The sequence below is a fragment of the Zonotrichia albicollis genome, chromosome 1 (assembly GCF_047830755.1).
Source record: "Zonotrichia albicollis isolate bZonAlb1 chromosome 1, bZonAlb1.hap1, whole genome shotgun sequence".
Classification (NCBI taxonomy): Eukaryota; Metazoa; Chordata; class Aves; order Passeriformes; family Passerellidae; genus Zonotrichia; species Zonotrichia albicollis.
The window spans coordinates 72,339,940-72,363,538 of NC_133819.1; the positions used below are offsets into that span (position 1 = coordinate 72,339,940).

Here is a 23,599-nt window from a genome sequence, read left to right on the forward strand (position 1 = left end):
AAAAAAAAACCAAAGTCATCACTTTGCTCTCTTCTTCTCTCCCTACTCCAGGGGGATTAGGTGAAAGAATTCCTTTTAGAAGCAATGCAATAAATCTAACCAAGGTTTATATCATTTCACATCAGCAAAAGACAAGTATCACCAAATCCTACTGAGATAGCTTGCAGGAAATTACAGGGATAGAGATGCTAGTGCTTCTCTATCCATTGGGACAAGCCAGGCCACTTAAATCAACGAAGTCCTAGGCAAACAGGAAATCACTGTTTTAAAGCTTTCCTTAGGGTATGATCCTGGAGGATCATTTATTAAAAAGGTATTTCTCCTAAGCAAAACACTTAACTTTGGGGCCAAAAAAATCGCTCCCTTTTCCAGTGTAATTTGGTGTGTACTCTTTTTAAGTGTCTCTCCTTCCCTCCCTTTCATCTTGTCTGTATAAAATAAGGAAGCAGAGATAACTTGCCAAGACAGTTACATAAAATCAGTATAATTATGTGTCAGTAATATTTTCTTAGCTGTTTTTTGGCTGGCCTGGTACCTTAAATGCTGCAACCTTTCTGTTACAAGCACCTGATCACAGGTGTTTTAGATGTTGATCACAGATCTTCTCAAAGAGATAAGGATTTCAAAAAACGCTGCACTTTTGAAGTACAGAGGCATACTTGTTAGCATATGAACTTGCATAAGAAATTTGCATTAATTTAATCCTTATGTATGCTCACAGAAATATCCTTCTATCCAGTAGTTTTGTACAAGGAAGTCTAAAATGTACGAGCTACATTAGCAGTCAAGTTGAGACACTGAAATAAAACAAAGCTGGAACATCCTCATTTAGCATGTATAATTAATCATTTAATGCATTAAAACTACATGCAAACAGGTTTAACTGTGTGTAAGACTTCGCTGTGTTTCCTGATTGTGTTTTCTTTAGAACACATCCTAAGAAAAGGAGGCACACAGCTGTCCCAATTTCAAACACGTGTGTACATCCCCATTTAATGGTGGGGTGGGACTGGAAATAAAGGAAGTAACATCCCTCCCAGTATGACTTCCATCCTCAAGAGCAGGCAAAGAAACACAAAAGACCACAATCATGATCCAAAAAAAAGTATTTTAAGCTGCTTTCTAACCCCAATGCATCTAACCTATTTCTGTCAATTCCTTTAACAAATGCTACTTTTGCACTCGTTATGCCACGGTCATTGTACAATCAGACAAATCTGAAGAAAAGCTGAATTGACCACTTTCCACCACTCCCACATTCTCTTCTGAATAAAAAAAGGCACTTATCCAGCATACTGTGCTCCTTCCCACCCCACCATTACCGACTCCGTTTGACATTCAGTGGAATTCACTCGAGAAAAGAAGCTCTGTATTTTTCAAAGTTAAAGCACTGAATTCTCACGGTTCATTGAAGGACCATTCTGCTCAGCCAACCCAGCAAGGGGATGGATGGCATGTGCTACTTTGCTAGCATGACCTCATCTCGGGATATCACATTTACCTGTTTCACGGGAAAACTGACAAGGTGTCTGAATGCATACTTGGACATTAAACAATGTCTTCGCTTTGAAGAGATGTACAGAATAGTTAAAACCCAAGAAGTTCCGAGATCTCAGTAAGTCTTTTACACAAACCAACTCAACTGACACACAAGGTATTTTTAAACCTCCCTAAAACTGCAGAATGTTGCATAATTACAACGTGGGAGCTAACTTTTCCACCCAACACTCTCCAAATTCTGTACTGTATGCTGTAACAGTAAAGCTGCATTACAAAGCTTCTCCCTTTCCATTATAAAGGTTTTGACCACCCCCGCTCCCAAAGACCATGACCTGTGCTTCCCTACTTCTCTGGCTCGCTGCCCTCAGTCTCTCAGTGAACTCCCACCACTCTAACGGGAAAAACTGATGCCAACAACGTAGAAAGCCAATCGCAGGCTCTTGTTTGCAGGCATGCACCGCTCTCAGCTCAGGCAGCCACCGTACTGGCCGTAACCTATTTCAGGAGCAAGAACTGCGGGCATTCCCCCTTTGGGAGCGAGCCGGCCGTGCCCTCGGCTCCGCCATGGGGCGTGCTCGGTGTTCCCCGGAGCGAGCACACAGCTCCACTAAACCGTGAGCCAGCTGCCGGCATCCCGCAAACATGTGAAACGAACCTTCGACCTCCCGTGCCCGGCAGCGGCACCGATGCAATTCTTCGTCACTAGGGAAAGCAGTAGTAGATTAAGGCTGATTTAACCTCGAACGCTCAGTGCCGCTGCTGGGAACGGGAAAACAACATAAGCGCGACCTCCATTACCGAGGCGCTGAAAGAAGGGGAGGCAGCCCCGGGCACAGCGCTGGAGCAGCCTGAGCGCCGCTGACACCGAGGCTTCTCCCGGCAGCCGGCTCGGGGAGCGCTTCCCGCCGCCGCCGGGGACCTCCCGGCACGGCCCCTCCCAGGCGCGGCGCGGAGACACCCGCGGGCCGCCTTCCCCGTGACAGGGGACGGCCCCGGGCCACCTTCCCCGTGACAGGGGTCGGCCCGGCGGAGGAGCAGCGCCCAGCCGCCCGCACGCCCTCCGCTCACCCCGGCGCCCGCCGCGCCATCAGCCGGGGCAGTGGGCGCGGCTCCCCCCCTTCCCCACGGTCGCCCCCCAGCCCCGCTCACCGGCGTAGAAGCGGATGAGGCAGCCGGTCTCCGAGTCCATGCCCTCCTCCTGCACCCGCCACAGGTCCCGGAAGCCCAGCTGGGAGAGGTAGTCGTTCTGGATCTGCAGCGGCTTCTCGTGGGCCTCCAGCCGCCGGCTGGTCTCCCCGTGCAGCTGTACATACAGGGCGGGCGGCCCCGCTGGCTGCTCCCGCCCGCCGGCCGCGCCCGCAGGCACCCCCACTGCCCGCCCTGGGGGCAGCTCCCCCGGACAGGGGGGGCCCCGGCCCGGCCCCGCACCTGCTTCTTCCACCCCGTCGGGGGGCGCCGGCTCCACCTCCAGCTCGTCCGAAGAGGACGAGCCGCCGCCGCCGCCGCTGCTGTAGGGGTCCAGCCGGTCGGAGACGCTCTCGGCGCTGGGGCTGAAGCTCTCGGTGTCGGAGCCGGCCGGCCCCAGCTCCCCCAGCAGGGAGGGGCAAGAAAGCGGCGGCCCGGCAAGGTAGAGTTCGGCCGGCGGCGCCCCGGGGCTCAAGTCGGAGGGCGCCGGGCTCGGCCGGCCGCCGGCCAAGTCGCTCTCGTCGGCGCCGCTGCACAGCGGCAGGCGGTCGGGCCGCGCCGCTTCCCCGCAGCCTCCTCCGGACAGCCCGCTCCGCATCCCCCGCCGGCTCCTGGGCTTCTCGTCCGGCTGCGGCCGCAGCCCCTCGGCCGCGGGCTCGGGCGGCGCCTCGGCGGGGCCCGCCGGCGGCTCGGGCGGGGGTTGCGGCGGCGGCGCGCCCGCCTTGCCCAGCACTCGCACCACGCTGCTGCCGCCCCGGTGGCCGAGCTGCTGCAGCCGGGCGGCCACCTCGGCCGCCGTGGTCTCCAGGGTGCAGAGCACCGGGCGCAGGTAGCAGTTCATGTGCCGCTCGTAGACGTGGACGCAGCCCCGCTGCAGGTCCCGCCGCACCCAGTCCCGCTCCGGGGGCTGCAGGGGCTGCAGCTGCCGGGGCGGCTTCAGCAGCAGCAGCGCCTTCCTGTCCAAGCTGCGGGTGCCCAGCGAGGGGGCCGGGGCGCCTCCGGCAGAGGGGGAGGCGGCGGAGAGGTTCCTCTTCAACCTCCCCCGCCGCAGGAGCAGGGAGTTAGCGCTGCCGGCCCCGCCGGGGGCCGCCGGAGTCCCGCTGGCCGCCAGTGCCGCGGGAGGAGCGAAGCCGCCGGCTCCCCCTCGCCTCCGCCGCGGGCCGCCGGCTGCTTTGCCGTCCAGCTGCCCGCCGCCGCCCGACGGCTCCGCGCCGCTCTCCGCCTGATTCCTCCTGCCCGGGGAGCCGCTCTCCGGCTCTCCCCGCCCGCTTCCCGCCGCCGGGGCTTCTGCCGCTCGCTGCTGCGCGGGCTCCATCGCCGCGGGGCCGGGGATGCCGCCGCCGCCGCCCTGCTGGGAGCGCCGCCCGGCGCGGCGCGGGGAGGCCGAGCGGAGCGCGGCGCCGCGTCCCGGGGGTGGGGGGCGATTACGTAGCAGCCGCGGGAAGCATTCCGCCGGTGCCTGGCTCAGTCCCGCTGCCCGGCTGTCGCCAGCGCCATTAGGGAGGGAGGCAGGCGGGCGAGGAGCGAGCGATCCCGCCGCCGTCCGCCGCTCCCCGCGCGCGCGCGGCTCATGAATATTAACCAGCCCACGGGGAGCGAGGGAGGCTCGCGAGGGTGACGCCACCGCTCGCGCGGCGGGGCGGGGCCTCGCCGATAAACACAGCGTGACTCCCAGCCGGCTCGGCCGCTGCGCGGGGGCCGCTGGGAGTTGTAGTCCCGCGGCGGCCGTAAGTCCCGGCAGTCCCGCGGCTTCCCGGGGGCCGCGCAGGCTCTGGGAGGGAGGCTCCGGCTCACCGGCGGTGTCGGCGCTCCCTCACGGCGCCGGGCTGAATCCGTGTCAGAATTATTCCAGGACTTTGTCCCGCTCTCCGTGTTCCTTACGTCTGGTCGGCGGCTCTGGCAGGTCCAGTGAGCGCGCTTGCCCCGCTCTGCCCAGCCCGGCGCGTTCTCCCCGTTGGCTGCCTCGGCGCAGAGCCCGAGCACTGAGCCCAGGCAGTTTTCCCCTCTGAAAAGGGAGATGATTTTTCCAGATCAAAGATGGAGAGAGACATGGAAATGTGGGTGGAAACATGTATGGTTATATGCACGCACATACCGTAAGAAGAGCTGCTTTGTGAGTAGGCACAGAGAAGGTTTCAGTGCCATTAGTCTGTCATTGTATTTTGGGGACTAAACTTACCTAAGATGCCTACTTGTAGAAGGTCGCTGAGAAGTAGCCATTAAATAGAAATATTTTTTTAGAAAAAACATGTCCCATGATTTAAAACAAATCACTGAAAAGGAAAATCAGACACATTCAGTTAGCAGTGTAAACGTGAGGTTTTATACTGCAGGTACACCATACTGTGGAATTCAGAGAAATCTCTTATGCTCATGGACATGTTTTAGCTGAGTAATGCCGGCTGGATGGGGCTGTAACTGCCTGAGATCTCTCCTTTTTAATACATTTTGTAAAATCACAGCAAAGCATCTTGCCAGATACTCATGAAAAACGCAATAGACTGCAATAAATTGGGAATTCTGGGCAATTGACCAGTTATGTCAATATCGGGGGAGATAAATCATCACTAAGCATCCTGAGATAAACTCTTAGCGAAACATTATTTTTAGCTGGTCGGTCTTTTTGTGTACATGTGTAATATATGAACCCCAAAATAAACCAGAATCATAAGAAAATTAAGGTTTACATCTCCTAATTTCTTTACACTTCCACATTAATGTGTTCATACTACAGAGAAGCAGATTAAACAGGGCACAGCAAAGAACTTACAATGGAATCATGTAGCTGCCTTTTTAAAGTTTTTTTAACAACAAAGCTGATGTTTACTGTGTGTGAAAACCACCCACTTTCTGAACAGAACAATCTAAAATTTAACTGTTCTGATTGGGAAGTTCATGCAGAGCTGTATCTAGAGCTGCAATCACCAGCCGGAGCTTCTTTGGAATTCAAGAGCACAAACTGACAGAAGATGACGGCAGCACTTGGCCATTAAAGACTTAAACTGGTGCCCAAAACCTCCTCTGGCAGTGGCAACACTCAGCAGAAGTCAGAACTGAGTAGATGAGCTCTGGTTCTGGATGTTTGATATATTCTGATTTATTTCTACTGCTTTGCACCACCCTTGTGCCACCTACTTCACAGAGGTTACAGCAGGTCCCCCTGATTTAAATGTGTGAGAGAAATGTTCTACATGCAAAAACACACACACACAAGACACACGCACTCAGAAGGAGACGGCAAGCTCTAGGGACATTATTGTTAATGGTGATACTTGAAATGTTTCTAGCACAGAGTTTCCAGCCCTTCTCTTCTTTAGTGGGAGTGGCAAGAGAGAAGATCTACCTTTCTCAACTGTTCAAATATCTGAATGTTCATCCACACAGGAAAAGTCCAGAACACAGAACCAAAGAGGCATCTCCTGGGGCTTCCAGTTTTCTCCCTTGTGGCTGGAGATGCCACATCCTACATATTAGTGAGGTCCCCCTAACACAGCAGATAAACAAGCTGAGCATCAGTTTGAACTAAGCTCAGCTGCTTTGTCCTCTGCCCTAACTGGAAGACTGTCCAAGGGCCACCCTGTCCTCCCTGTTGGGACATTCCTCCCAATTTTCAGCCTGAATTTTACACTTGGGTAGTCCATGCACACTTGCTCACATGCCAGCATTGCATTGCCCTTTGACTCAAATAGTTGTGGGTTTGGGGTTTTTGTGCTCCAGAGCCTTTACCCCAAGGTGCTTAGGAGCAGCAACAATATTCCCTGGCAGGCTTTGTTTTCTCTCTTGGGTAGACTTAAACACAGTCTTCTTGTGTCCTCTGAGGAGATAAATCCCACAGTGTAGGAACACGCAGTTAAGGTCATTTGGTCAGCCTTGGGCCGGATCCTCCCTGGGGTGGATGGTACGGGCACAGCTCTGGATTTTCCCTGCGAGTCCGCACGGGGCAGCCGCCGGCTGCGATGGAGCTCGGAGAAGTGGCCGGGGACTGAGCTGACCCCGCTCTCCCTCCTGCCAGGCTAACTCACCGCTGCCAGCAGCCCTGCTCATGAATGGCTTTATGCAATTAAAGCACAAAGTAGCTGTTCTAAAGTCCAGAGGGAGTGGGGAAGTTGTTGGGTTTATCTCTGCCCCATGACGTTTGTTCAGGAGCAGAGGGCTGCTGTGAGGCTCCTGGCATCCTATGAGCCCTGAGCTGAGCTGTGAGAAGAAAAGAGAGCATGGGGTTGATTTTCATACTTTGCTCAATATGAAGGAGAAAGTTTCTGTAGTGGCCTAGCACCTCCAAATGTTAGCAGTACCCAGCCTGATTATTTTTGCATTGTGCAGGGAAGTGTGCTTGAAATCTTTAAAGTATATGCATATTTACATTGAATTCTCCAGCTTATGAGAAAACTCTGCTATTTTCCATTTCCTGGTATCTCATATATACTCTTAAACTCTACTGAAATTGTGAATTTTGATAGGGATTAACTGGTGTTGTCAGACATGGGAATGGAGTTTGTGAAATTGATGTTTGACAGGAGGAAGTGGAAGGGTGAAATACACATTCCCTTTTCTGAAGTTGGATTGATGGCAGCTGTTTGGGAGACAGGTAAAATGAAACAGGGTAGTTTGCAATCTGCAGTTTTCTGACCAGACTCAGGTGATCTTGAGGAGGAGTTTTCTGAGTACAGGAATTGGCAACAAAAAATGAGGGAATAAAAAGTAATTTATCCGAGATTACTATAAATTACTCCAAACCAAAACTTTTTATACTGAATGAACAAATTATACTCTCTCACACATAAGTGCAAGAAAATGCCAGAAGGTCTTGAAACCACAAGAAGACTTTTGAGGACAGTTTTGTGTCCAGAGTTACCAGACCTTATCTGAAATCCTCACAGAGGCTGGAGCTGTTGTGATCTTCACTGTCTACGTTTGTGCTGCTGCTACAGCAGGAGGCATCAGGCTGCACACACAGCCCTGGAGCTGACTGATGAACTGCAGTGGTGCTTGGAGTGTGTTAATTCCTGCTCAGCCTCTTCTGAAATCTGCCTCCCCCCGTTCTCACAGATTCCTTTAAAGCCCTCAGGGATACACTGTGCTGTTATTAGATGTTTCTGCAAGGGAAGGGACAGATTATGGGCATCAGCTGATGTCTGTGGTTTTCCTTACTCTTTCATTATGAATGTAGAAGAAAGGACCAGGTCCAGCTTTGATTCATATTGCTGCTGGTTCTGTTCCTTTCTCTTCTTTGTTAGCATTATACCCCTTCATTTCTGGTAACATCTTTGTTTAGCTATATTAATAATTATAGTGATAGACAATTCAATGATGGCTTATTTGTTCTGTCTAATTTTTCAGAAATGTCTGCTGCAGTGGGATAGTAAACAGCTTTTGTAGGCTCAGTTTTACCATGAACTATACTCAAAGGGATTGGTTTTAGTTATATCAAATACACAGTGAATACCCAGTTTCAGTTTTGTTTTCAAAGATATCACTGCAAAATAATATGCTATCATTAAATAGAAATTGCTTAATCCCCAGTCCTTGACTACAGAAAAATTGACTGACAAGTCAGTTCTGGATCAGAAGCTGAGTGCTGAGAAATGCTAGTGTGGGAAAGACGATATTTATACTTTCTCTGCTATAAGTCATCTTCAGTGATGCTGCTAAATGTTCATCTGTGTTTCAAAAAGGTATGAATCACTTTAGTGATTCCAGTTAACGTGTGAAGGTGGAGAGGGAGCTTAGAAAGAAAGAATTTAATGTCCTTCAACCCTGCAGAGTGTTAGGGAGCTTACTCAGCTCTCTTCTTTAGTAGTCTGTTTTTGTAGTAAGGGAGGATTTTTCTACAGATGACAAAGCAAGAGACTTACTTCAATGTCAAAATGCTGAAACAAAAGACATTTGCCACTGTATGTGTAATTCAGAGACCAGGAGATGGATGAGCAAATGGACCATTTCAAATTAAACAATGAAGTAAGAATAACCTTCTTTCTAAAGAGAAATTGAATGTTGTCACATGGAAACTGTTCTCAAAATAATATTTTATCAGTAGGGATTAATGTCATTTTTCAAAGTGCTAGGTATGCACCTGTGCCCTTCATTCATATTTGCAATTGCACAGCTATAGGAACCAATTGGATATACAGATAACAAGGAACTGAAATTTTATGCTGATTGCTGCTCCAGCTGTGAACTTGAGCACAGTAATGTGTGTATGTTCCATGCAGTTGTGCTCATCTTGGCATGTAGGGCTTTCAGGGTAGTAAGGCATTTAAGGTGGTGCTAATTCAGGGAAATGTTTACTTTTAAAAGTGTTCTTATATTGAGGATATGATTAAGAACTATTCTTGAACAGGGAGTTTCCATTACTCAATGCCTGAAATATAATTTAGAGGCTGTAAGTGATCTTACAGTTGCCTTTTTGTTTAAGCATTCAGTAACACTGGATTCTTATGATCCAGGAAGTTATTTGTACCTACAACTCCCTAAATAGTTTTCAGCAAGGATTGATCTGTGTTTCTGATTCCAAAACCACTTCCATACAAGTAATATCAACACTACTACATGTTCTTCAGCAGTGCACTTGAAAGCACGTCACAAACGAGAGCAAGTGTAAATATTTTCATAATACGGAGAGCGGAGAAAAGAGGCAAGGACCTTCTTGGCTGTCCATTAGACTCCTCTAAAGGTGATAGGCACAAATCAGGTCCCCATGTTCTGAAAGTGAAGTGCCAGGCTTTGAAACTTCCTTCTTGGTAAGCTGGAGTCCTGTCCCAGCTCTCTCTGGGCAGAGGGGCTGGAGGTGGGTGCAGAATCCAGCTGTGATGTTGTTCAAGTGATGGTGATTCTCACTTGCAGTACTTGGCCACTTGAATTTCAGTTTCTTGTAGAGGTAACCTGTATTGCTTTCAGCAAGGCAGGGTTTTCCTAAGCCAGCAGCAGCAGTGTGGTGTGGAGATCCTTTGATTACACAAATGTTTCCCGTTGTGACATGCACAGGCTGGGCTCTGTTAGCATTGCAGTTAAACAGTCGGGAGGTGCAGCCTCCTTAGCAAATTTTGGAATCTCTTCTGCAGCACAAACCTCTTGCTTCCGTCACATGAAGAAAGAAAGGAAACAGCAGCACCTCTGCTGCAGTTCAAGGTGATGAGCAGCTGATCATGAGTTAGCTGTACAGCTGAAAGACACATGCAGAGGGACAAACATGAGGAAAAGAACTTCAGCTTCGTTATACCTGGATTGATTACAGGTCTATGTTATACATTCTAGTGTTATATTAAATACTATGTTAAAATTAAACCAGTATTTTACAAATTTTGCATTTAATTTGTGTTGATACTATTTGCAAAGCCAGACTTTGTAATTGCCAGTAGACTCAGCAACACCATACACTAATCCTCTTACAGTCTTCAACTCTTCCATTTTAAGCTATTTGTTTTGTTTGTTGCTTTTTTAAAGAAAAAGAGCTTTGCTGCCTGTTAGATATTAATGCACTAAAAGGTTCTCTTCCAGAACTTTATAAATCCTTCCTTGTAATTATTTCTTTTTATCTTTCTTCCTCATATGGTGTCTTAAGCCCTTTTTGTTTCAGAGCTCTACAACTCCTCAAGGTACATCTCCTACTGATAGAGATGGATTAATGGGGATTCATTAAGCTGCAGCCAACACAGTGACTCGAATGTGATGGTTTTACATAATGCCCTAAATAGCATGACTGGCGCATTTGAAGTGACCCAAGAGATTCCAACATTTTTGGTATCAGCTTTTCACGAGGTAAGTCATCTCCCATTAATTCCCTTGTAAATATCTTGCAGGAAGGTTACTGTCTGTTGTTTAAAGGCTGTGCATAAAGGCCTTTCATGTGAGACTGGGGATATGTTTCTGCCATACAGCAGGTTTGGCAACAAAGTTGGCTTAGAAAGGTCATGCCCCTACTCACTTGTCTTTGCCTCTTCTGCATGGTGTGTTGCCACTCTGGTGTGCCAGGATGAGGGGAGCAGCACTGCCAGCAGGAAAATGGGAATGTTCTGCATTAAAGCAAATTGTGCCTGAAGAATCTCAGGTATCCCTTTAATACAGTAAGAATCTATTACATAAATGCAAGTTATTTATTTGTGAATGTCATAAGCACTGAAGTGAGACTAGCCCAGGGGAAGCTAAACCCTCAAAAAATGTGTTAGTCATGATTTATCCTAGTACAGAGTGCTATCAACAGCTGCATCTACAGTACTTTACTTGAAGTATAAACATAGATGCACATTATGTCCTTTGAAGCAGCCTTTTAAAATTTATTTCTTCAACACCAAAGGTGTCTCTTGTTAAGAGTAAACACAGAAACCCTCCAAGGAAATTTACAAAATAAAGCCTTAGACAATTAAAATATTGGCAGGATCAACTTAGAAGTTAATACTAAAATAGCTCACTGTCACTTCTGTGGCTCCCCAGGTACCCCTCTCAGAAGGGCTTTCAGGAAAGCTGTAGGGAACATATCTGAGCTTTGATGAAAATGACCATAAATCTAGGAGAGTAGGGTTTTTTTCTTCCTTAGCTATTCTAATGACAAAATGCCCATTGACTCGTGGGCTGGCAGCCATGAACTTGTGTGCAGAAGGGCTCTCATGTGCCGTGCCAGCAGCCCTTGGATGTGGTGCCAGAGGTGCCTTGGCCTCAGAGCTCCGCCCTCCCTTGCCGGGCTCAGCCACCCCCGCGATGACTGCGCGGTCACAGGGCTGTGACACGCCGTGTGTGAGATTGAGAGAGCTCTGCAATACACTGGAACGATGGGAATGGGCTCGGTATTCATGGGCGAGGCTAGACTGAACTTCCAGGAAAATGAGTCTGTCATTTCACCGACAGATCATGTGGCTCCCTGTGCAGTAACCCACAGTGGGGGTCACTGCAGTGCCCTGCTCCGTGCTGTCAGTCTGTGCAGAAGCTGGCCTGGCACAGTCAGGAAGGGAAGCCATAGGAAAGGGAGAACAGCTAATATTTTAGGATCCAGGTTTGACTGAGGTGAAAGCATGCATTGTTAGCTTTGCAGATGTTGGTCAGGATACACCAAACTACAGTCACGTGTATATAACTGGCATCCAAACTCTTTCAGCAGCAGCAGCATCCTGCTTTTGGCTTTCTAAAGATGTCCATTGTTGCTTTCTAAGTGGCAAGAACAGATCTGAATGCTCTGTGAGACTTCACCTGTTCTGGTCAGAGCAAGGGTAAAAAGCAGGTTCTCCAAACTGATGTGAATTCTCATTGCTGGAGTAGAATGAGCTCTTCGTTTTCCCAAAAGGATACATGCCCAGGCACTGTCACTGGTAGCATGTTCTCCAAGATATTTAATGCCTGTGACCTAAGCACCCTGCAGATCAAGACATGCCTTGGAGTTGAATTTTCATCAGCCTCTTCATAAGACAGGCAGTGAAGCCATTGTGAAAACCCATTGGTGGCCCCCACGCAGTTGGGAAATGCTGTGATTGAAAGTCAGCCGGATTTTTAGGAACATTGTTTCTGCCAACAGGTACTGATAACCTGCTTTCATAATAATAGCACAAACTTCACCCTCCAGCAACCTGACACACTTCTTTGCCTCGCCAAAACAGATCTGTCCTGCACCAATAGTGGAGCTGGAATGCCAAAGCTTTCCAGCATCCGATTTCTGACAAAAAAAAAAAAAAAAAAAAAAAAAGCTGGTGCACACGGTGAAGAGTTTTCCTGCAGAGTTGAAGAGACAAAGGGATGGACTTGCCTTGGTACCTGTGACTGTGAGCAGTCAGGCTTTTGAAAGAAGCCCAGGTGGTGAGGTTTTCCATGAGACTGATCCACAGTCCAGCACACAAGAGCCAGCCAGGGAGCTCTTCTCTGCACTGATTGCAGCCGGGCTGCTGGCCAGGGTTCACATCCGCCATGGCTTAGCACAGCTGGGCTGCAGGCCTTTCTGGGTGATAGCCAAGCATTTTGTGTCCTACCATTCTTGGCTGCCCTTTTATGTTTTCTTCATATCAGGTCCCAGCATACAAGGAACTTGCAGCAGATTTTGAGGTGACTGCTGGAAACCCATTTATCACGTCATTCCCCCACATGGTGGCATTGCTTGCAAAAAGTATCCACTGATTCCCAGTGTGTGATGTTTTGTTCTCAGGTGCTTTAGCCAGAGTTCTGCTGCCACAAGGGAGAATTTGCCACCAGGCATGCCTGCTCCTCTTCACTTTCTCTGAGAATGAATGCTCTTCCAGATCAGATGGACCATGGAGCTCTCCGAGACCAGCAACCCCGCTGAGGATCTCTCAGGGGAGCTGTGTAGGAACATGCAGAAAGCAGCTACAAGAAAGGCTCCAGTGACTCTTCTTCTGTTATCAGTGGTGCAGACCAGCTGTCAGAGGAGTGGTCACACTGCAGGCAAAAAAGCAGGCTGTTTCACGACCATCCCGGAAGGGATGCACTGACTGAAGAAAGCCAAGAAATTTGGAAAGCCTCTGTATGAGATGTCCAACGAACACGTCTCACTGCAGAGAGGAAGTGTTGGTCAGTAATGTGTGCCATGGTGGATGACCTCTGGGCCTCCTCAAGTCATCCTGCCAGGAGCAGGAACAACGTCAAAGCGAGATCACATCACCAGGGCCTGGCAGTGCACAAAACCTCAGAGCAGTTCTGGCAGGCTGGAATTAGCAGGCTGAGTCACTCAGCCAGGAATCAGTTGTCAATGTGGTCGCTGTTGAACGAGTGTAACGACAGATTGGCAAATACCTAAACAAGGGCTGCTTTTTGGCAAGAGCTGAGATATTGAAATGATTTGTAAATCACTTGCAGGATTTCCTACCTACATCTTTTCAGCAGCATAAGTGGATTAGACTACTGGTCCTTCTAGATAGCATTCTGCTGCAAAGGGACTGTTACCCCACACTTCAAGGAAAGATGAAAGGACAGTTGTGGTAGATGGTGGGGGATAGCCAGTCTTAGAAACCTATTCCCAAAACTGCAGTGATTGGAAGCTGGCTTTACTCCAGAAGCATGAGTATAAATCCCTTCCAAAACTCTTGTTTATTTTTATGCATGTATTAGCAGTCCTCTTTTGACTCCTGCTAAGATTTTGGTTGTGATGATACTAGCTAGGAAGGGATTTGGCTGAGTAACTGCATGCTGTGCAAAAAAAATTTATTTCATTTTTATCAGTTTTAAATGTGTACTTTTTCAATTTAATTGAATATTCCTTTGTGTTAATACGGTGGAAGGGAAACCAGCAGCATGTATTTGTGAGTGGATTTGCTGGATAAGGGCTGGGATTGGTTTCCCACTGCTTCAAACCAGGGGAAATCACAATACAGTGGAATACACAAATTAGGGGTTCCAGTTAATCAAACTCAATAGTAATTTGGAACAAAGAGAAAGTCTTAGGAGAGTTAGTCCTTACAACACACCCATATTTTTTCACTGCCTCCCTTCTTCCTTTTTCTTTCAGGAATGATTCAATACAATATTTTATGAGAAACTTAGCAATTTCTAATTGAGCAAGCTAGTGGAAGGTATTGCTGCTTATGGCAGGGAGGTTGAAAATAGATGATCTTTAAGGTCTCTTCCAACCCAAACCATTCTGTGCTTCTATGACTAAAAATCAAGGTAAAATCAATCAACCTTAACCCGAATGCATTCTTCCAGTTTTAAAACAGGCACCAGAACATCTCTTATTAAAAGGGCTAACTAAGTATGATCCCTTTCTCTTTCTTGTAAAGGTCATTGGAAACCAAACCAAGCAATGTCTTTGTTATATTTTTGCTGAGAAAGTTCCTTCTTTGGCAGGGGAAGGGTAATTGTGATAGCAAGATGCTTCTGTTCCCAAATTCCCTGATGTGCTGGGGTCATGTTGCATATTTGCACTCTGCTTTAACAAGGAACAACAACACAGACAGAAGGGCTTATTTTTGGTGGCACTACATTTAGAGCAGATGTTATAGGCTCAATTATCCTGGTACTTCAGCTGTAACATTGCATTATTCTCTAAGCTCCGTATCTTTGGCAGAAATTGTTTTGTTGGAAGACACTGCTTTCTGAAAGCGGGTGCTTCTGCTCCTCCACTTAGTATAGCCTGACAGCTACCTTCAGTAAGCAAATTTATCATTTTGGATTGCTTCTGCACTGTAGCTACAAATCACATTGAATGTACTGCTGAACAAAACATGTTCTATAAAGTGGTGTGAGCATCTGCCCATTATAAGAATATCCAGCATTTTAACGCAGGATCATTAGTCACCGAGAGTAAATTGATAGGTTATCAAATTCTGCATATTTCAGTCAGCATTCAAAAAAACCCTACTTGTGTAATGCAGGAATATTCTAAGTTCAGCAACCTCAGAGTATAGTTGAGTATCTCCATATATAACAATGTTGTGAAACAGAAAGACACCTCCTGCAGCTCCTGAATCACAGCTTTGAAATGCACATGACAATTATTTCATTTTGAGGCCAATGGTGATGAGCTCTGTCAGCATGGCGAGTAATTAGAAGAAATAGGGATCACTTGACTCATCTTTTCCTCCTGCCTTTGCCAGGTCATTAAAGATACCATTTAAACATTTAAACACCATCTAAAGCTTATTCCATTCCATTATGCCATTCATTTACTGCATCATGCTGTTCTGGAGTTATGTTTATGAAAAGGGACTCTACATTTTTAATTTTAATTTTTTTGTCTTTGAAGCAATACAACCATTTCTAACGCTTTCTGTAAAGGTGATGTTTTTTAGAATGCGTAAATTGAGATGAAAATAACTGAAAATAATGAGTCAAGCCAATAAAACTAGCAGAGGAGTCAGCCAAATGGTAGCTCAAAGAAGGCAGATCACATATTAAAAAACAGTTGAATCATTTTCTTTTAAAAATCCAGCTAGACATGCAATTCCTTATCTCTGTCACCTAACATTTGCCACATCTTCTACTTTATGAACACATACACTTTGCTTGGTAAAAAGGCAGAATCTTTCACTAAAATGTATAGCAAGATATGGCACTTTTACACTATTTCTGTTATCAAGTAGTGTTATAACAAGAGGGGGCTTGTTAAAATTTCATTATTTTAGTAGCAGCATTCTTCAGAAAAAAATACTCATATATTTCCTATGCTCAGACTGTATGAACTGATTATCCAACAATTACATATTAATTATTAATCACCCAGTGCTTCAGAAGCCACCCTGTGGCTCTCTAGTGCAGGAAACTCCACTGCTTTTGCAACCTAACGATATGATTTTCCCAGCTGTGGTGTTGCAGCACTCAGCCAGACGAAAGGCTGATGGCAGAGGGAGACATGAAGTTATGGGGATGCCTAAGGTTGAACCTCACCTTGCTTGGAGGAGGTTATGAAACAGTAACCTAAACAAATTCAGCAGGCAAAACACAGAAAACTAGTTAGATGACAGACTATGGTTAGAATTGGAGGGGGCATGTGTTTTAGGCGGTCTGTAAAGGGATTAATGGAAATACCTGAAAATGAGCAAATAAGGAAGAAGATATTTTCCTCCTGTGCTTCCCAAGAACACCTTTTCTGACTCCCTGTTTAAGTGGCAAGCCTGAGAACTGTGATTTGCATTATCAGTACACATTTTTGGCTATACATGGTTACCAGTCAGGAAAACAAGATTGATTTCTCATTCTCAAGCACATTTATAATGTCTGTGCAAATGAATGTAGGGCATATCCCGGCTAGATCAATATTTATGCAGCCTACTTTAGAAAGCAAGGGAGTTGCTTCTGAGCAGCAGGGGATCTTGTAATTTCTTTTCCTATGGTTTCCCCTTTTCCTGGTTTCCAGTGAAATTTGTTTGCATAATGCTTCATGCTCACTGACAATTAAAGGGAGTTTTCACGGAGGCCCCTCCAAAAGGCCGAGCTGCTGCTGGCACCGAGGCAGCGCCGGCACCTGGGGAATGAATCCCTGGGGTGGAGGGAGGTGTGGGTGAGCCCATGGAGCTGCAGGCCAGGCTGGGGACAGCAGGATGGCGCCGGGAGGGGGTGCTTGTGACAGGGGTGTGCTTGTGGCAAGGGGGTGCTTGTGGCAAGGTGTGCGAGGGCAGCGAGGGAGCACAGTGCTGCTCCTCGAAGGGACAGCTGGCAGCAGAGCTGGTGGCTTCTGCCACCTCCCGGCACCAAGGCCACTCAGCTTTGGCTTTGCACACTTCATTCCACTCACGAAAGAGCAACAATTAATTACCCTAATTAAAGCCAACTGCAGAATATCGAATACTGTGGTTTGTTTCGTTCTTCTAGGCTCACCTCTTTCGTGCACACATTCCCCATGCTGTTGTCACAGCTAATCTCTTTCATTCATTTTGAAATGGTGGGCAGGGGGCCAGGGGAGAGCGGAACACATAATAAATCAAAAGGCAGTAGCAAAACATGAAAAAGAGCCAAGCTCCCAGCAGCATGCCGGCATCTATGTTTAAAAGGATCTTCCCAAACAGCTGTTTTCTCACAGCACAGCTTTCATTTTCTTGATGCTTAGGAGGAGGCAACTTCACTGACCCACAGGCAGAAGGCAGCATTTGTGAATATCCCTTACTTTTCCTTCTGCCATATTTACCAGAATTTTCTTATCTTAACCTGACTTGAATAAACTCAAGGGCCTTCAAATGTCCGTAGTAATGCAAGTTCCTGCACAATGATGCATGTATCTGAAAATTAATAGGGAGATGATAACAAGTAACTTTACACTATTGGTATCTTCTGATTGTCAATTTAATTTGCCCTCAAATAAAATACACTTTATGTATATAAAGTATCCTCTGCAAACTTTTTTTGCTGAAGAAGCTCCTCCATGATGCAAACATGACAAGCTCTAGGCTATTAAATCATCTTGATTTCCATGGCTATAGCACTGAAATGCAGCATTAGCAAATACAATATATTGAATGCCTCTGTAATAAATAATTCCATTTTTTTTCAAGTAACTAACTAGGCAATAAGAACCCTGTCAGTTCTGTGTTGACAAAGTATCTTAGTTACTGAGTAACTATAGAGATGTTTTCCTTATGCTTGACGTAATTATCAAAATGCCTTCCAATAGCTGGTGAGAATGTTAAGGCTGAAAGAGTAATTCCTGGAGTGTGGGTTGCTGTTTGCAGGGACATACAAGTCAGCTCTGCACAGGCCAGCTATGCACCCACAACTAAAAAGATCATCAATGTATTTCTTCTTGCCATCAGTCCCTTTGGAGCAAACTGGAACATCTGGTGCTGCCCTGAACATCAAGTGTCAGATTTGGTCAGCCTCAGGCACAGGGCCAGGAGAAGACACAGACACGGACCTCCTAGGGCATAAGTCACAAATTACTTTGTCTCTCATAAAGCTCCAGCTTAGGTAAGGGCTTGAACTCAGAAAGGGGGGTGCAGTTGAAAGTCTATGTGCAAAGCTTGCCCAACCCAAAAGGATACTGGCTTTGCTACTTCCCTGGTCTGTAGGCAAATCTTTCTTCACGGTCTCTGGCCTGTGCTGTTTTAGTACTTTGGGGTGGTTCAGATTTTGCCCGGGTGCTGTTAACTCTGCAGATCTTGACTCTCTGGAGCCTCTGGCAGACCCCCCCAAAGCTGGATGTGTCCTATGGCCTGAAGAACATGGACTAGTGCAATGTGGTGAGGGACATTTCCTACTTGGCATTCATGCTGATCTCTGCATGGGTGATTTTTCTCCTACAACTGATGTGGAACATGTAGAATTTCAATCTGAGCTGTGCTCAATGAAGAATGAAGGCTGGAAGGGATCCCAGTGGGATATTTACTGTCTCTTACTGACTTAGAGTATTATAGATACCATACAGAAATATTACTTATAATATAATGTCAGCAATAATATATAAACTGTACTCATGATGTTCCAACAGGTTGTTTTTTAGATATGCAGTGACAGAGGCTCCATCACCTCCCTGCCTGGCTGCTGTCTGTCCTCTGCCCCTCTGCCCTGACCAGCCCTAATTATTTCCCAGTGACTAACCCGAAACCGCCTTGCTGCCCCACAGGCAGAGAGCACAATAATTGCCTTCCTCTTTGCAGCCCCACGTGTGGAAACGCCCTTCTTTCCTTCCTCAGGCAGAACAAGGACAGTGCCTTTGGACTTTCCTCATAGGTGTTGTTCTCCAGGCCTCCTGCCAGCCACATGGCTGCCCCTGTGTCCAGCTGGGGTGCCCTTGTTCTGGGAGAGCTACAGCCCAAAACCAGCCTGACTTGCAGCAGGGTAGAGGAAAAGGGCTTGTGCCTGCATCTTGTGAGCCGTTCCCTCGTCGGTCCATCCCAGTGTGGTGTTTGCCTTTGTCTCAGGAACACCGTGCTTCCAGGCTTTAGCTCACAAGCCGGGTTCCTGCCCAACAATCTGGGCTGTTACCTGATTGGATTTGTCCATTGTTCCTGCCTGATAGCACCATCTCATATGAGCCTGTCCCCATTCTGAATTGCATCCTGTGTTTCCCCCAACACCAGCACAGTGTCCCCTCAGTGACACCAGTGACCATGGCAGCCCCAGCACCAGCGTGCCCTGCTGTCCCTGGCACAGCCACTGCACCTGCTGTCACTCACCCTCTTGCTACAATTGGACAAGTCTTGTGTCAGCCTCTTGTAAATTTCTCTTTTGAGTTTACTTATGATGAGAATGGCATCAGAGACACAGTCAAAAGCACTTGGAAGACAAGATACATGACTTGGTGTCTCCTTTCTGTAAGACTGATGGTTGCCACAAAAGGAAATAAATTTGCTTTAGTTCATTTAGTGTTCATTCCTTTTATCACCAAGTGTGAATTAGCCCACATTTGATTACTTGCTCCGGTATTTCAAGGGCATTGACATGAAGTTGGCCAATTTTCTCCTTTGCTCTCAGTTTAAGGGAGAGCATTTTTTTATTTGTCCATCTCTGTACAAAGTCAGTTTGACTCATCCTCCATCAAGTCATACAGGCAACTAACTACTCATGGCCCAGAGGTGCCATTAGCCAGGTCTTCAAGTATCTGAGGTCAAAGTATCGCTGCCAATTTGCAAATAATTAACTTCTGCATGAGCTCTTTCCTTGTTAGAGTCACCCATCTTTCCCAGTGGTGCTGCTGGTGTTTGTGTTACCTGCCCACATGCAACTGGTGTTTTGGGGAAGAAAAGTGGAAACTAAAGGCACTAAACACCTCTTCTACAGAAAGGAGCACGATGGAAGCATTCCTTTTTTCAGGAATTAGAGACCACAGAATCATAGAATGGGATTCTTGATGTGATTCACGTTAGAATGTGGTTCCTGGTGTCCCTTGATAATCCCCTCTCTTGACCCTGCATGTTGGGGCAATGCTTTGTGCGTGCTTGGCTTGCCAGGTCTCCTCTTCCTGGGCATTTCCCTCTTGTGCTGAGAATGGAAGATGCAACAATTAAAGAATAAAAGATTTTAGAGAGCAAATAAGTGAGTCATGCCCTGGTACATGTCACTGTAAGTAAAATAAAACAGTGAATCAGTAGATTTCATGGAAACAGCATGGTCCAGGCTTTGCTCATGGAGGCAGCACAAGAGACCTGTGCATTCACAGATCCACATGAACGTAGCCATCCCTGGTGCACCATGTCCCACCCCAGCTCACAGAACTGATGAGGCCAATTTCTCACAGTGCCATTGAAAGGAGTTGGTTCAGAGTGAAAAACACTTTCCTGCAGCATAAATCAGCCCTGCAGAAACTCGGTGCTCAGCCATACCATTAATGCCAGAGCTGTTGTGCTGTTTTGAATGGGGAGCAGGGAAACGTCCCCAAGGCAGCCCAGGGAGAGACAAGGAGAGGGTAACAGGAATGCCAGGGTGCAGGTATTTGACATAATCTTTGAAAAAGGCCAGTGGCTGCTCTCTCCCACTCTACCCACTATTTCTTCTTCCACTTTGGCTGGCCAAAAAGCACAAGCCAACCATGTTTTGTTAATAATGAAGAAAAATGGCTCTTTGTTGACGGAGCTGCCACTGCACATCCCCAGAAGTCCCATGAGCAGCTCTGCTCAGGAAAGCTATGCTTGATTAAACTGAACCCTGGCTTCTGAAATACTGGAGCAAGAGCTGTTGTGGGACTTCATCCAATATAACTGTGTTTTATTTTTATTGCTCCTCATCTGTTTTCCCTGATTTTGATAAGGCCAGAGAGCACCTTGGCTCAGCAATCTCCGCTCTCAGCAGGAGGAGGAGAATCATGCACTGAATGACCTTACTGAGGTGCCTGTCACATAAAAACCCTTCTGCCACCTGGAGTCCTGCCTGCACCCACTTTTCCCTCTCCTTCATGAATATTTATGGTGGCAAAACTAGATATAGCATGAATTACGTGGAACTTTAAAATTACGCAATGAGAAATTTCATACAGAATGAAGTTCCTTGGCAATTCTTCCATATAGTTATATCAGTAAGGTTCGTGCCTGTGCAATTCCCAGGGTGAAATCAATCTTACTTTTTACATTTTTTTAGGGAGGGATAGAAGATTAATGTGATTCTCCACACAATTTCATCACCAGACTTTGCTGGTTTCCATTCCACTGTAAAATGATGATAGTGCCCTGCCTCTCAATTTATATTTTCCTTTGCTTGCATATTGCTTTCGTTTTCCTGAGGTTGTCTGTTGTACCTTCCCTTTTTGTGTTTCCTTTTTTATCTCACATCTAAGATCACTGTTTTGTCATGAAACAGGGTTTTCCTCCAAAATGCATAAATAATAGAGAAAAAATGGAGGAGACAGTCAACGCTGCAGTAGGCGAGAGGAGTAAAGTAGGTTAGGCAGTTAGCATTCATCAAATATTTAGTGAGTGATACAAGCTGAGGCCAGCTGTACGGGATCTTGATATGTTTTCTCTTTGTACAACTTGCTTAGTCCATCACACAGGTCCCTGCAGAGCACCCCAGCACTTGCCCGTGGCCCTGACCTACATTTTGCACGGCTGGTGTGCCCCTCTTTCCCCAGATGGCAAAGCCCACCTTGGAAGAGGGTGGGCTTTTGCTCCCATTCTAAGGCATCTGCAGCCATGCACAAGCAGAAACTCAGCATCTGGGCCCTGCTCACCCTGGCTGTGACATGAGCTGCCCTTGTAGGCAAACATTCCTAAGCCTGTACTGTAAATGCTCTCTGTGTTTCCCTTTTTCTTATTCAACCTTTTTTTCATCCTACTTTTTTCCTTCTCATATCAGACATTGCTCTGGGAGAAGCCAGCATTTCCCACTGGTAAGATCAGCTGAGCTCACATAATTTCTCTAAGCCACAGCGCTGGAAGTTAGGACTTGTCTTGTGCTGGGGATTTTTTTTCCTCCCAAAACACTAAGGATTAAAGATATTATCCTATAATATCATGGGAATGGTTTATCAATTCAAAAGTGCTTTAAGATTCCCAGGGAGATGAAGCCACTGTGCCACATGAGGCTTTGTCATGGCGCCCCCAGTGTGCCAGGGGTTTGCTGTGCCTCTGGGTCCACACCGTGCCCACGGCCTGTGGGGCCAGGTGGCTCCTTGTGCTGGGCTGTGTTAAAATGCAGGGGCCTGTGCTTGTGCAGAACCCCTAAACTCAAAGACAAACAGGGACAAACTGCCTTGCCTCGTCCCTTAAATCCCAAGTGTGCCTTCCCACTGCCAGGCTCTTTTCCCCCAGCATCCTGGTGCAGGTGTGCTGCTTTACTCAACAACTTTTTGCTAGCACGTGGATTTCTCTCTCTCTGCAGCGAGGCTGGGGCTCCTGACAGCTCCTGCAGTTTGCCTGCATGTCCCTGTTCCCCCTCACCCAGCTGCCTGCCGGGAACCCACACACTTTTTGGCTGCCACAGCCCGGAACTCCAGGGGTCCTGCTTGGCAGGCACCTGCTGAGTGCATCCCTTTGCCTTCGCCTTTGTTCCTCAGGGTCCCTCCGTACCCCAGCTCCCTGCCTTGCAGCTCCCTGCCTTACAGCTCACAGAAACACGAGGCTGCAGGATAAGCAGCCAGGGCTCAGGAACGTGCCACGATTTGCCAAAATTGCCTAATGAAGCTTAGAGCAGCAACTTCAGGCACTTGCAAAGCATGTAACAAAAGTAGCGCCCTTAGGCAAATATAACCCTAATTTCTTCACATAATAATTAAAAGGGCAAATTTAGGAGAAAATATTAATCCCCGTCCATAGAAGACTTGCGTTTCTCTTTTACTCCAGGCTAGAAATATCAATGGAGTTAAACATTTGTCGACGCTTGCACAAGCACAGCCAGAGCAAGAGAGCTGAGTAAAGGCAAATCTTTCCAAAAGAGAAGCCAGGCCTGCTGTCGCTGGCAAGATGCGGGGTTCCAAGGAAATGAAGATGAGTGAGATTGCAAAACTGAGATGCCTGCACTTGCAAATTACTTGTAATGGCTCCAGAAACGACTTGTCTAGTGCTGTTGTTTTACCTTTTACCTACCACTAGGTATGCACCCAGCTCATTTAAAGGGCTGTATCGAGACATATAATTTGTTTACAGCTCGTTAATTGCCATTATAATAACAATAGCATGATACATGCGAAAGCACTCTGGCGTTTTGGTGGTAGCGTGCAGCAGAGCCTCCCGAAGGCAGCTCATTGCTTGCCCAGAGCCCGGTTGCAAAACACTCTTTAGTCCTATTAGGAGTAATTTCGGGGGCAGAGTGGGGATCACGAGTCTTCCCTTTGCCACAGACTGCACACACACAGTTCAAACTTGTTTCCTTCCTAATTGTTGGTGAGCAAAGCACAGGCACTGTTCTTTCCATTTAGGTCATTTAGGGTTTAAAAAGGAGCTAATAAGGGAGCCAAGGAATTATAACATGAGGGTGGTTCTCTAACTTCTTCCATCCCAGTTGTAACACACGCAATTGTAGAACTTCTTTTGCAGCAGGAGCAATGCCTCCTGCTTGCAGCAGATGATCCTAAGCCTGGGTACCAGCTCAGAGGTTACTGCTTTCCTTTGGCAACATCCTT

General features: G+C 47.1%; 1 protein-coding gene across 1 annotated transcript in view; it reads right to left on the reverse strand.

The window, feature by feature from the left end:
• The window catches only part of PHLPP1 (PH domain and leucine rich repeat protein phosphatase 1), a 135,569-nt gene extending 131,280 nt beyond the window's left edge, over positions 1–4,289 (reverse strand). Inside the window, exon 1 of the mRNA XM_074544905.1 lies at positions 2,650–4,289. Coding sequence (XP_074401006.1) covers positions 2,650–4,000 — 1,351 coding nt within the window. The 5' untranslated portion in view covers positions 4,001–4,289. The remainder of the gene's footprint in view (positions 1–2,649) is intronic.
• Between the last annotated feature and the right edge of the window lie 19,310 nt (positions 4,290–23,599).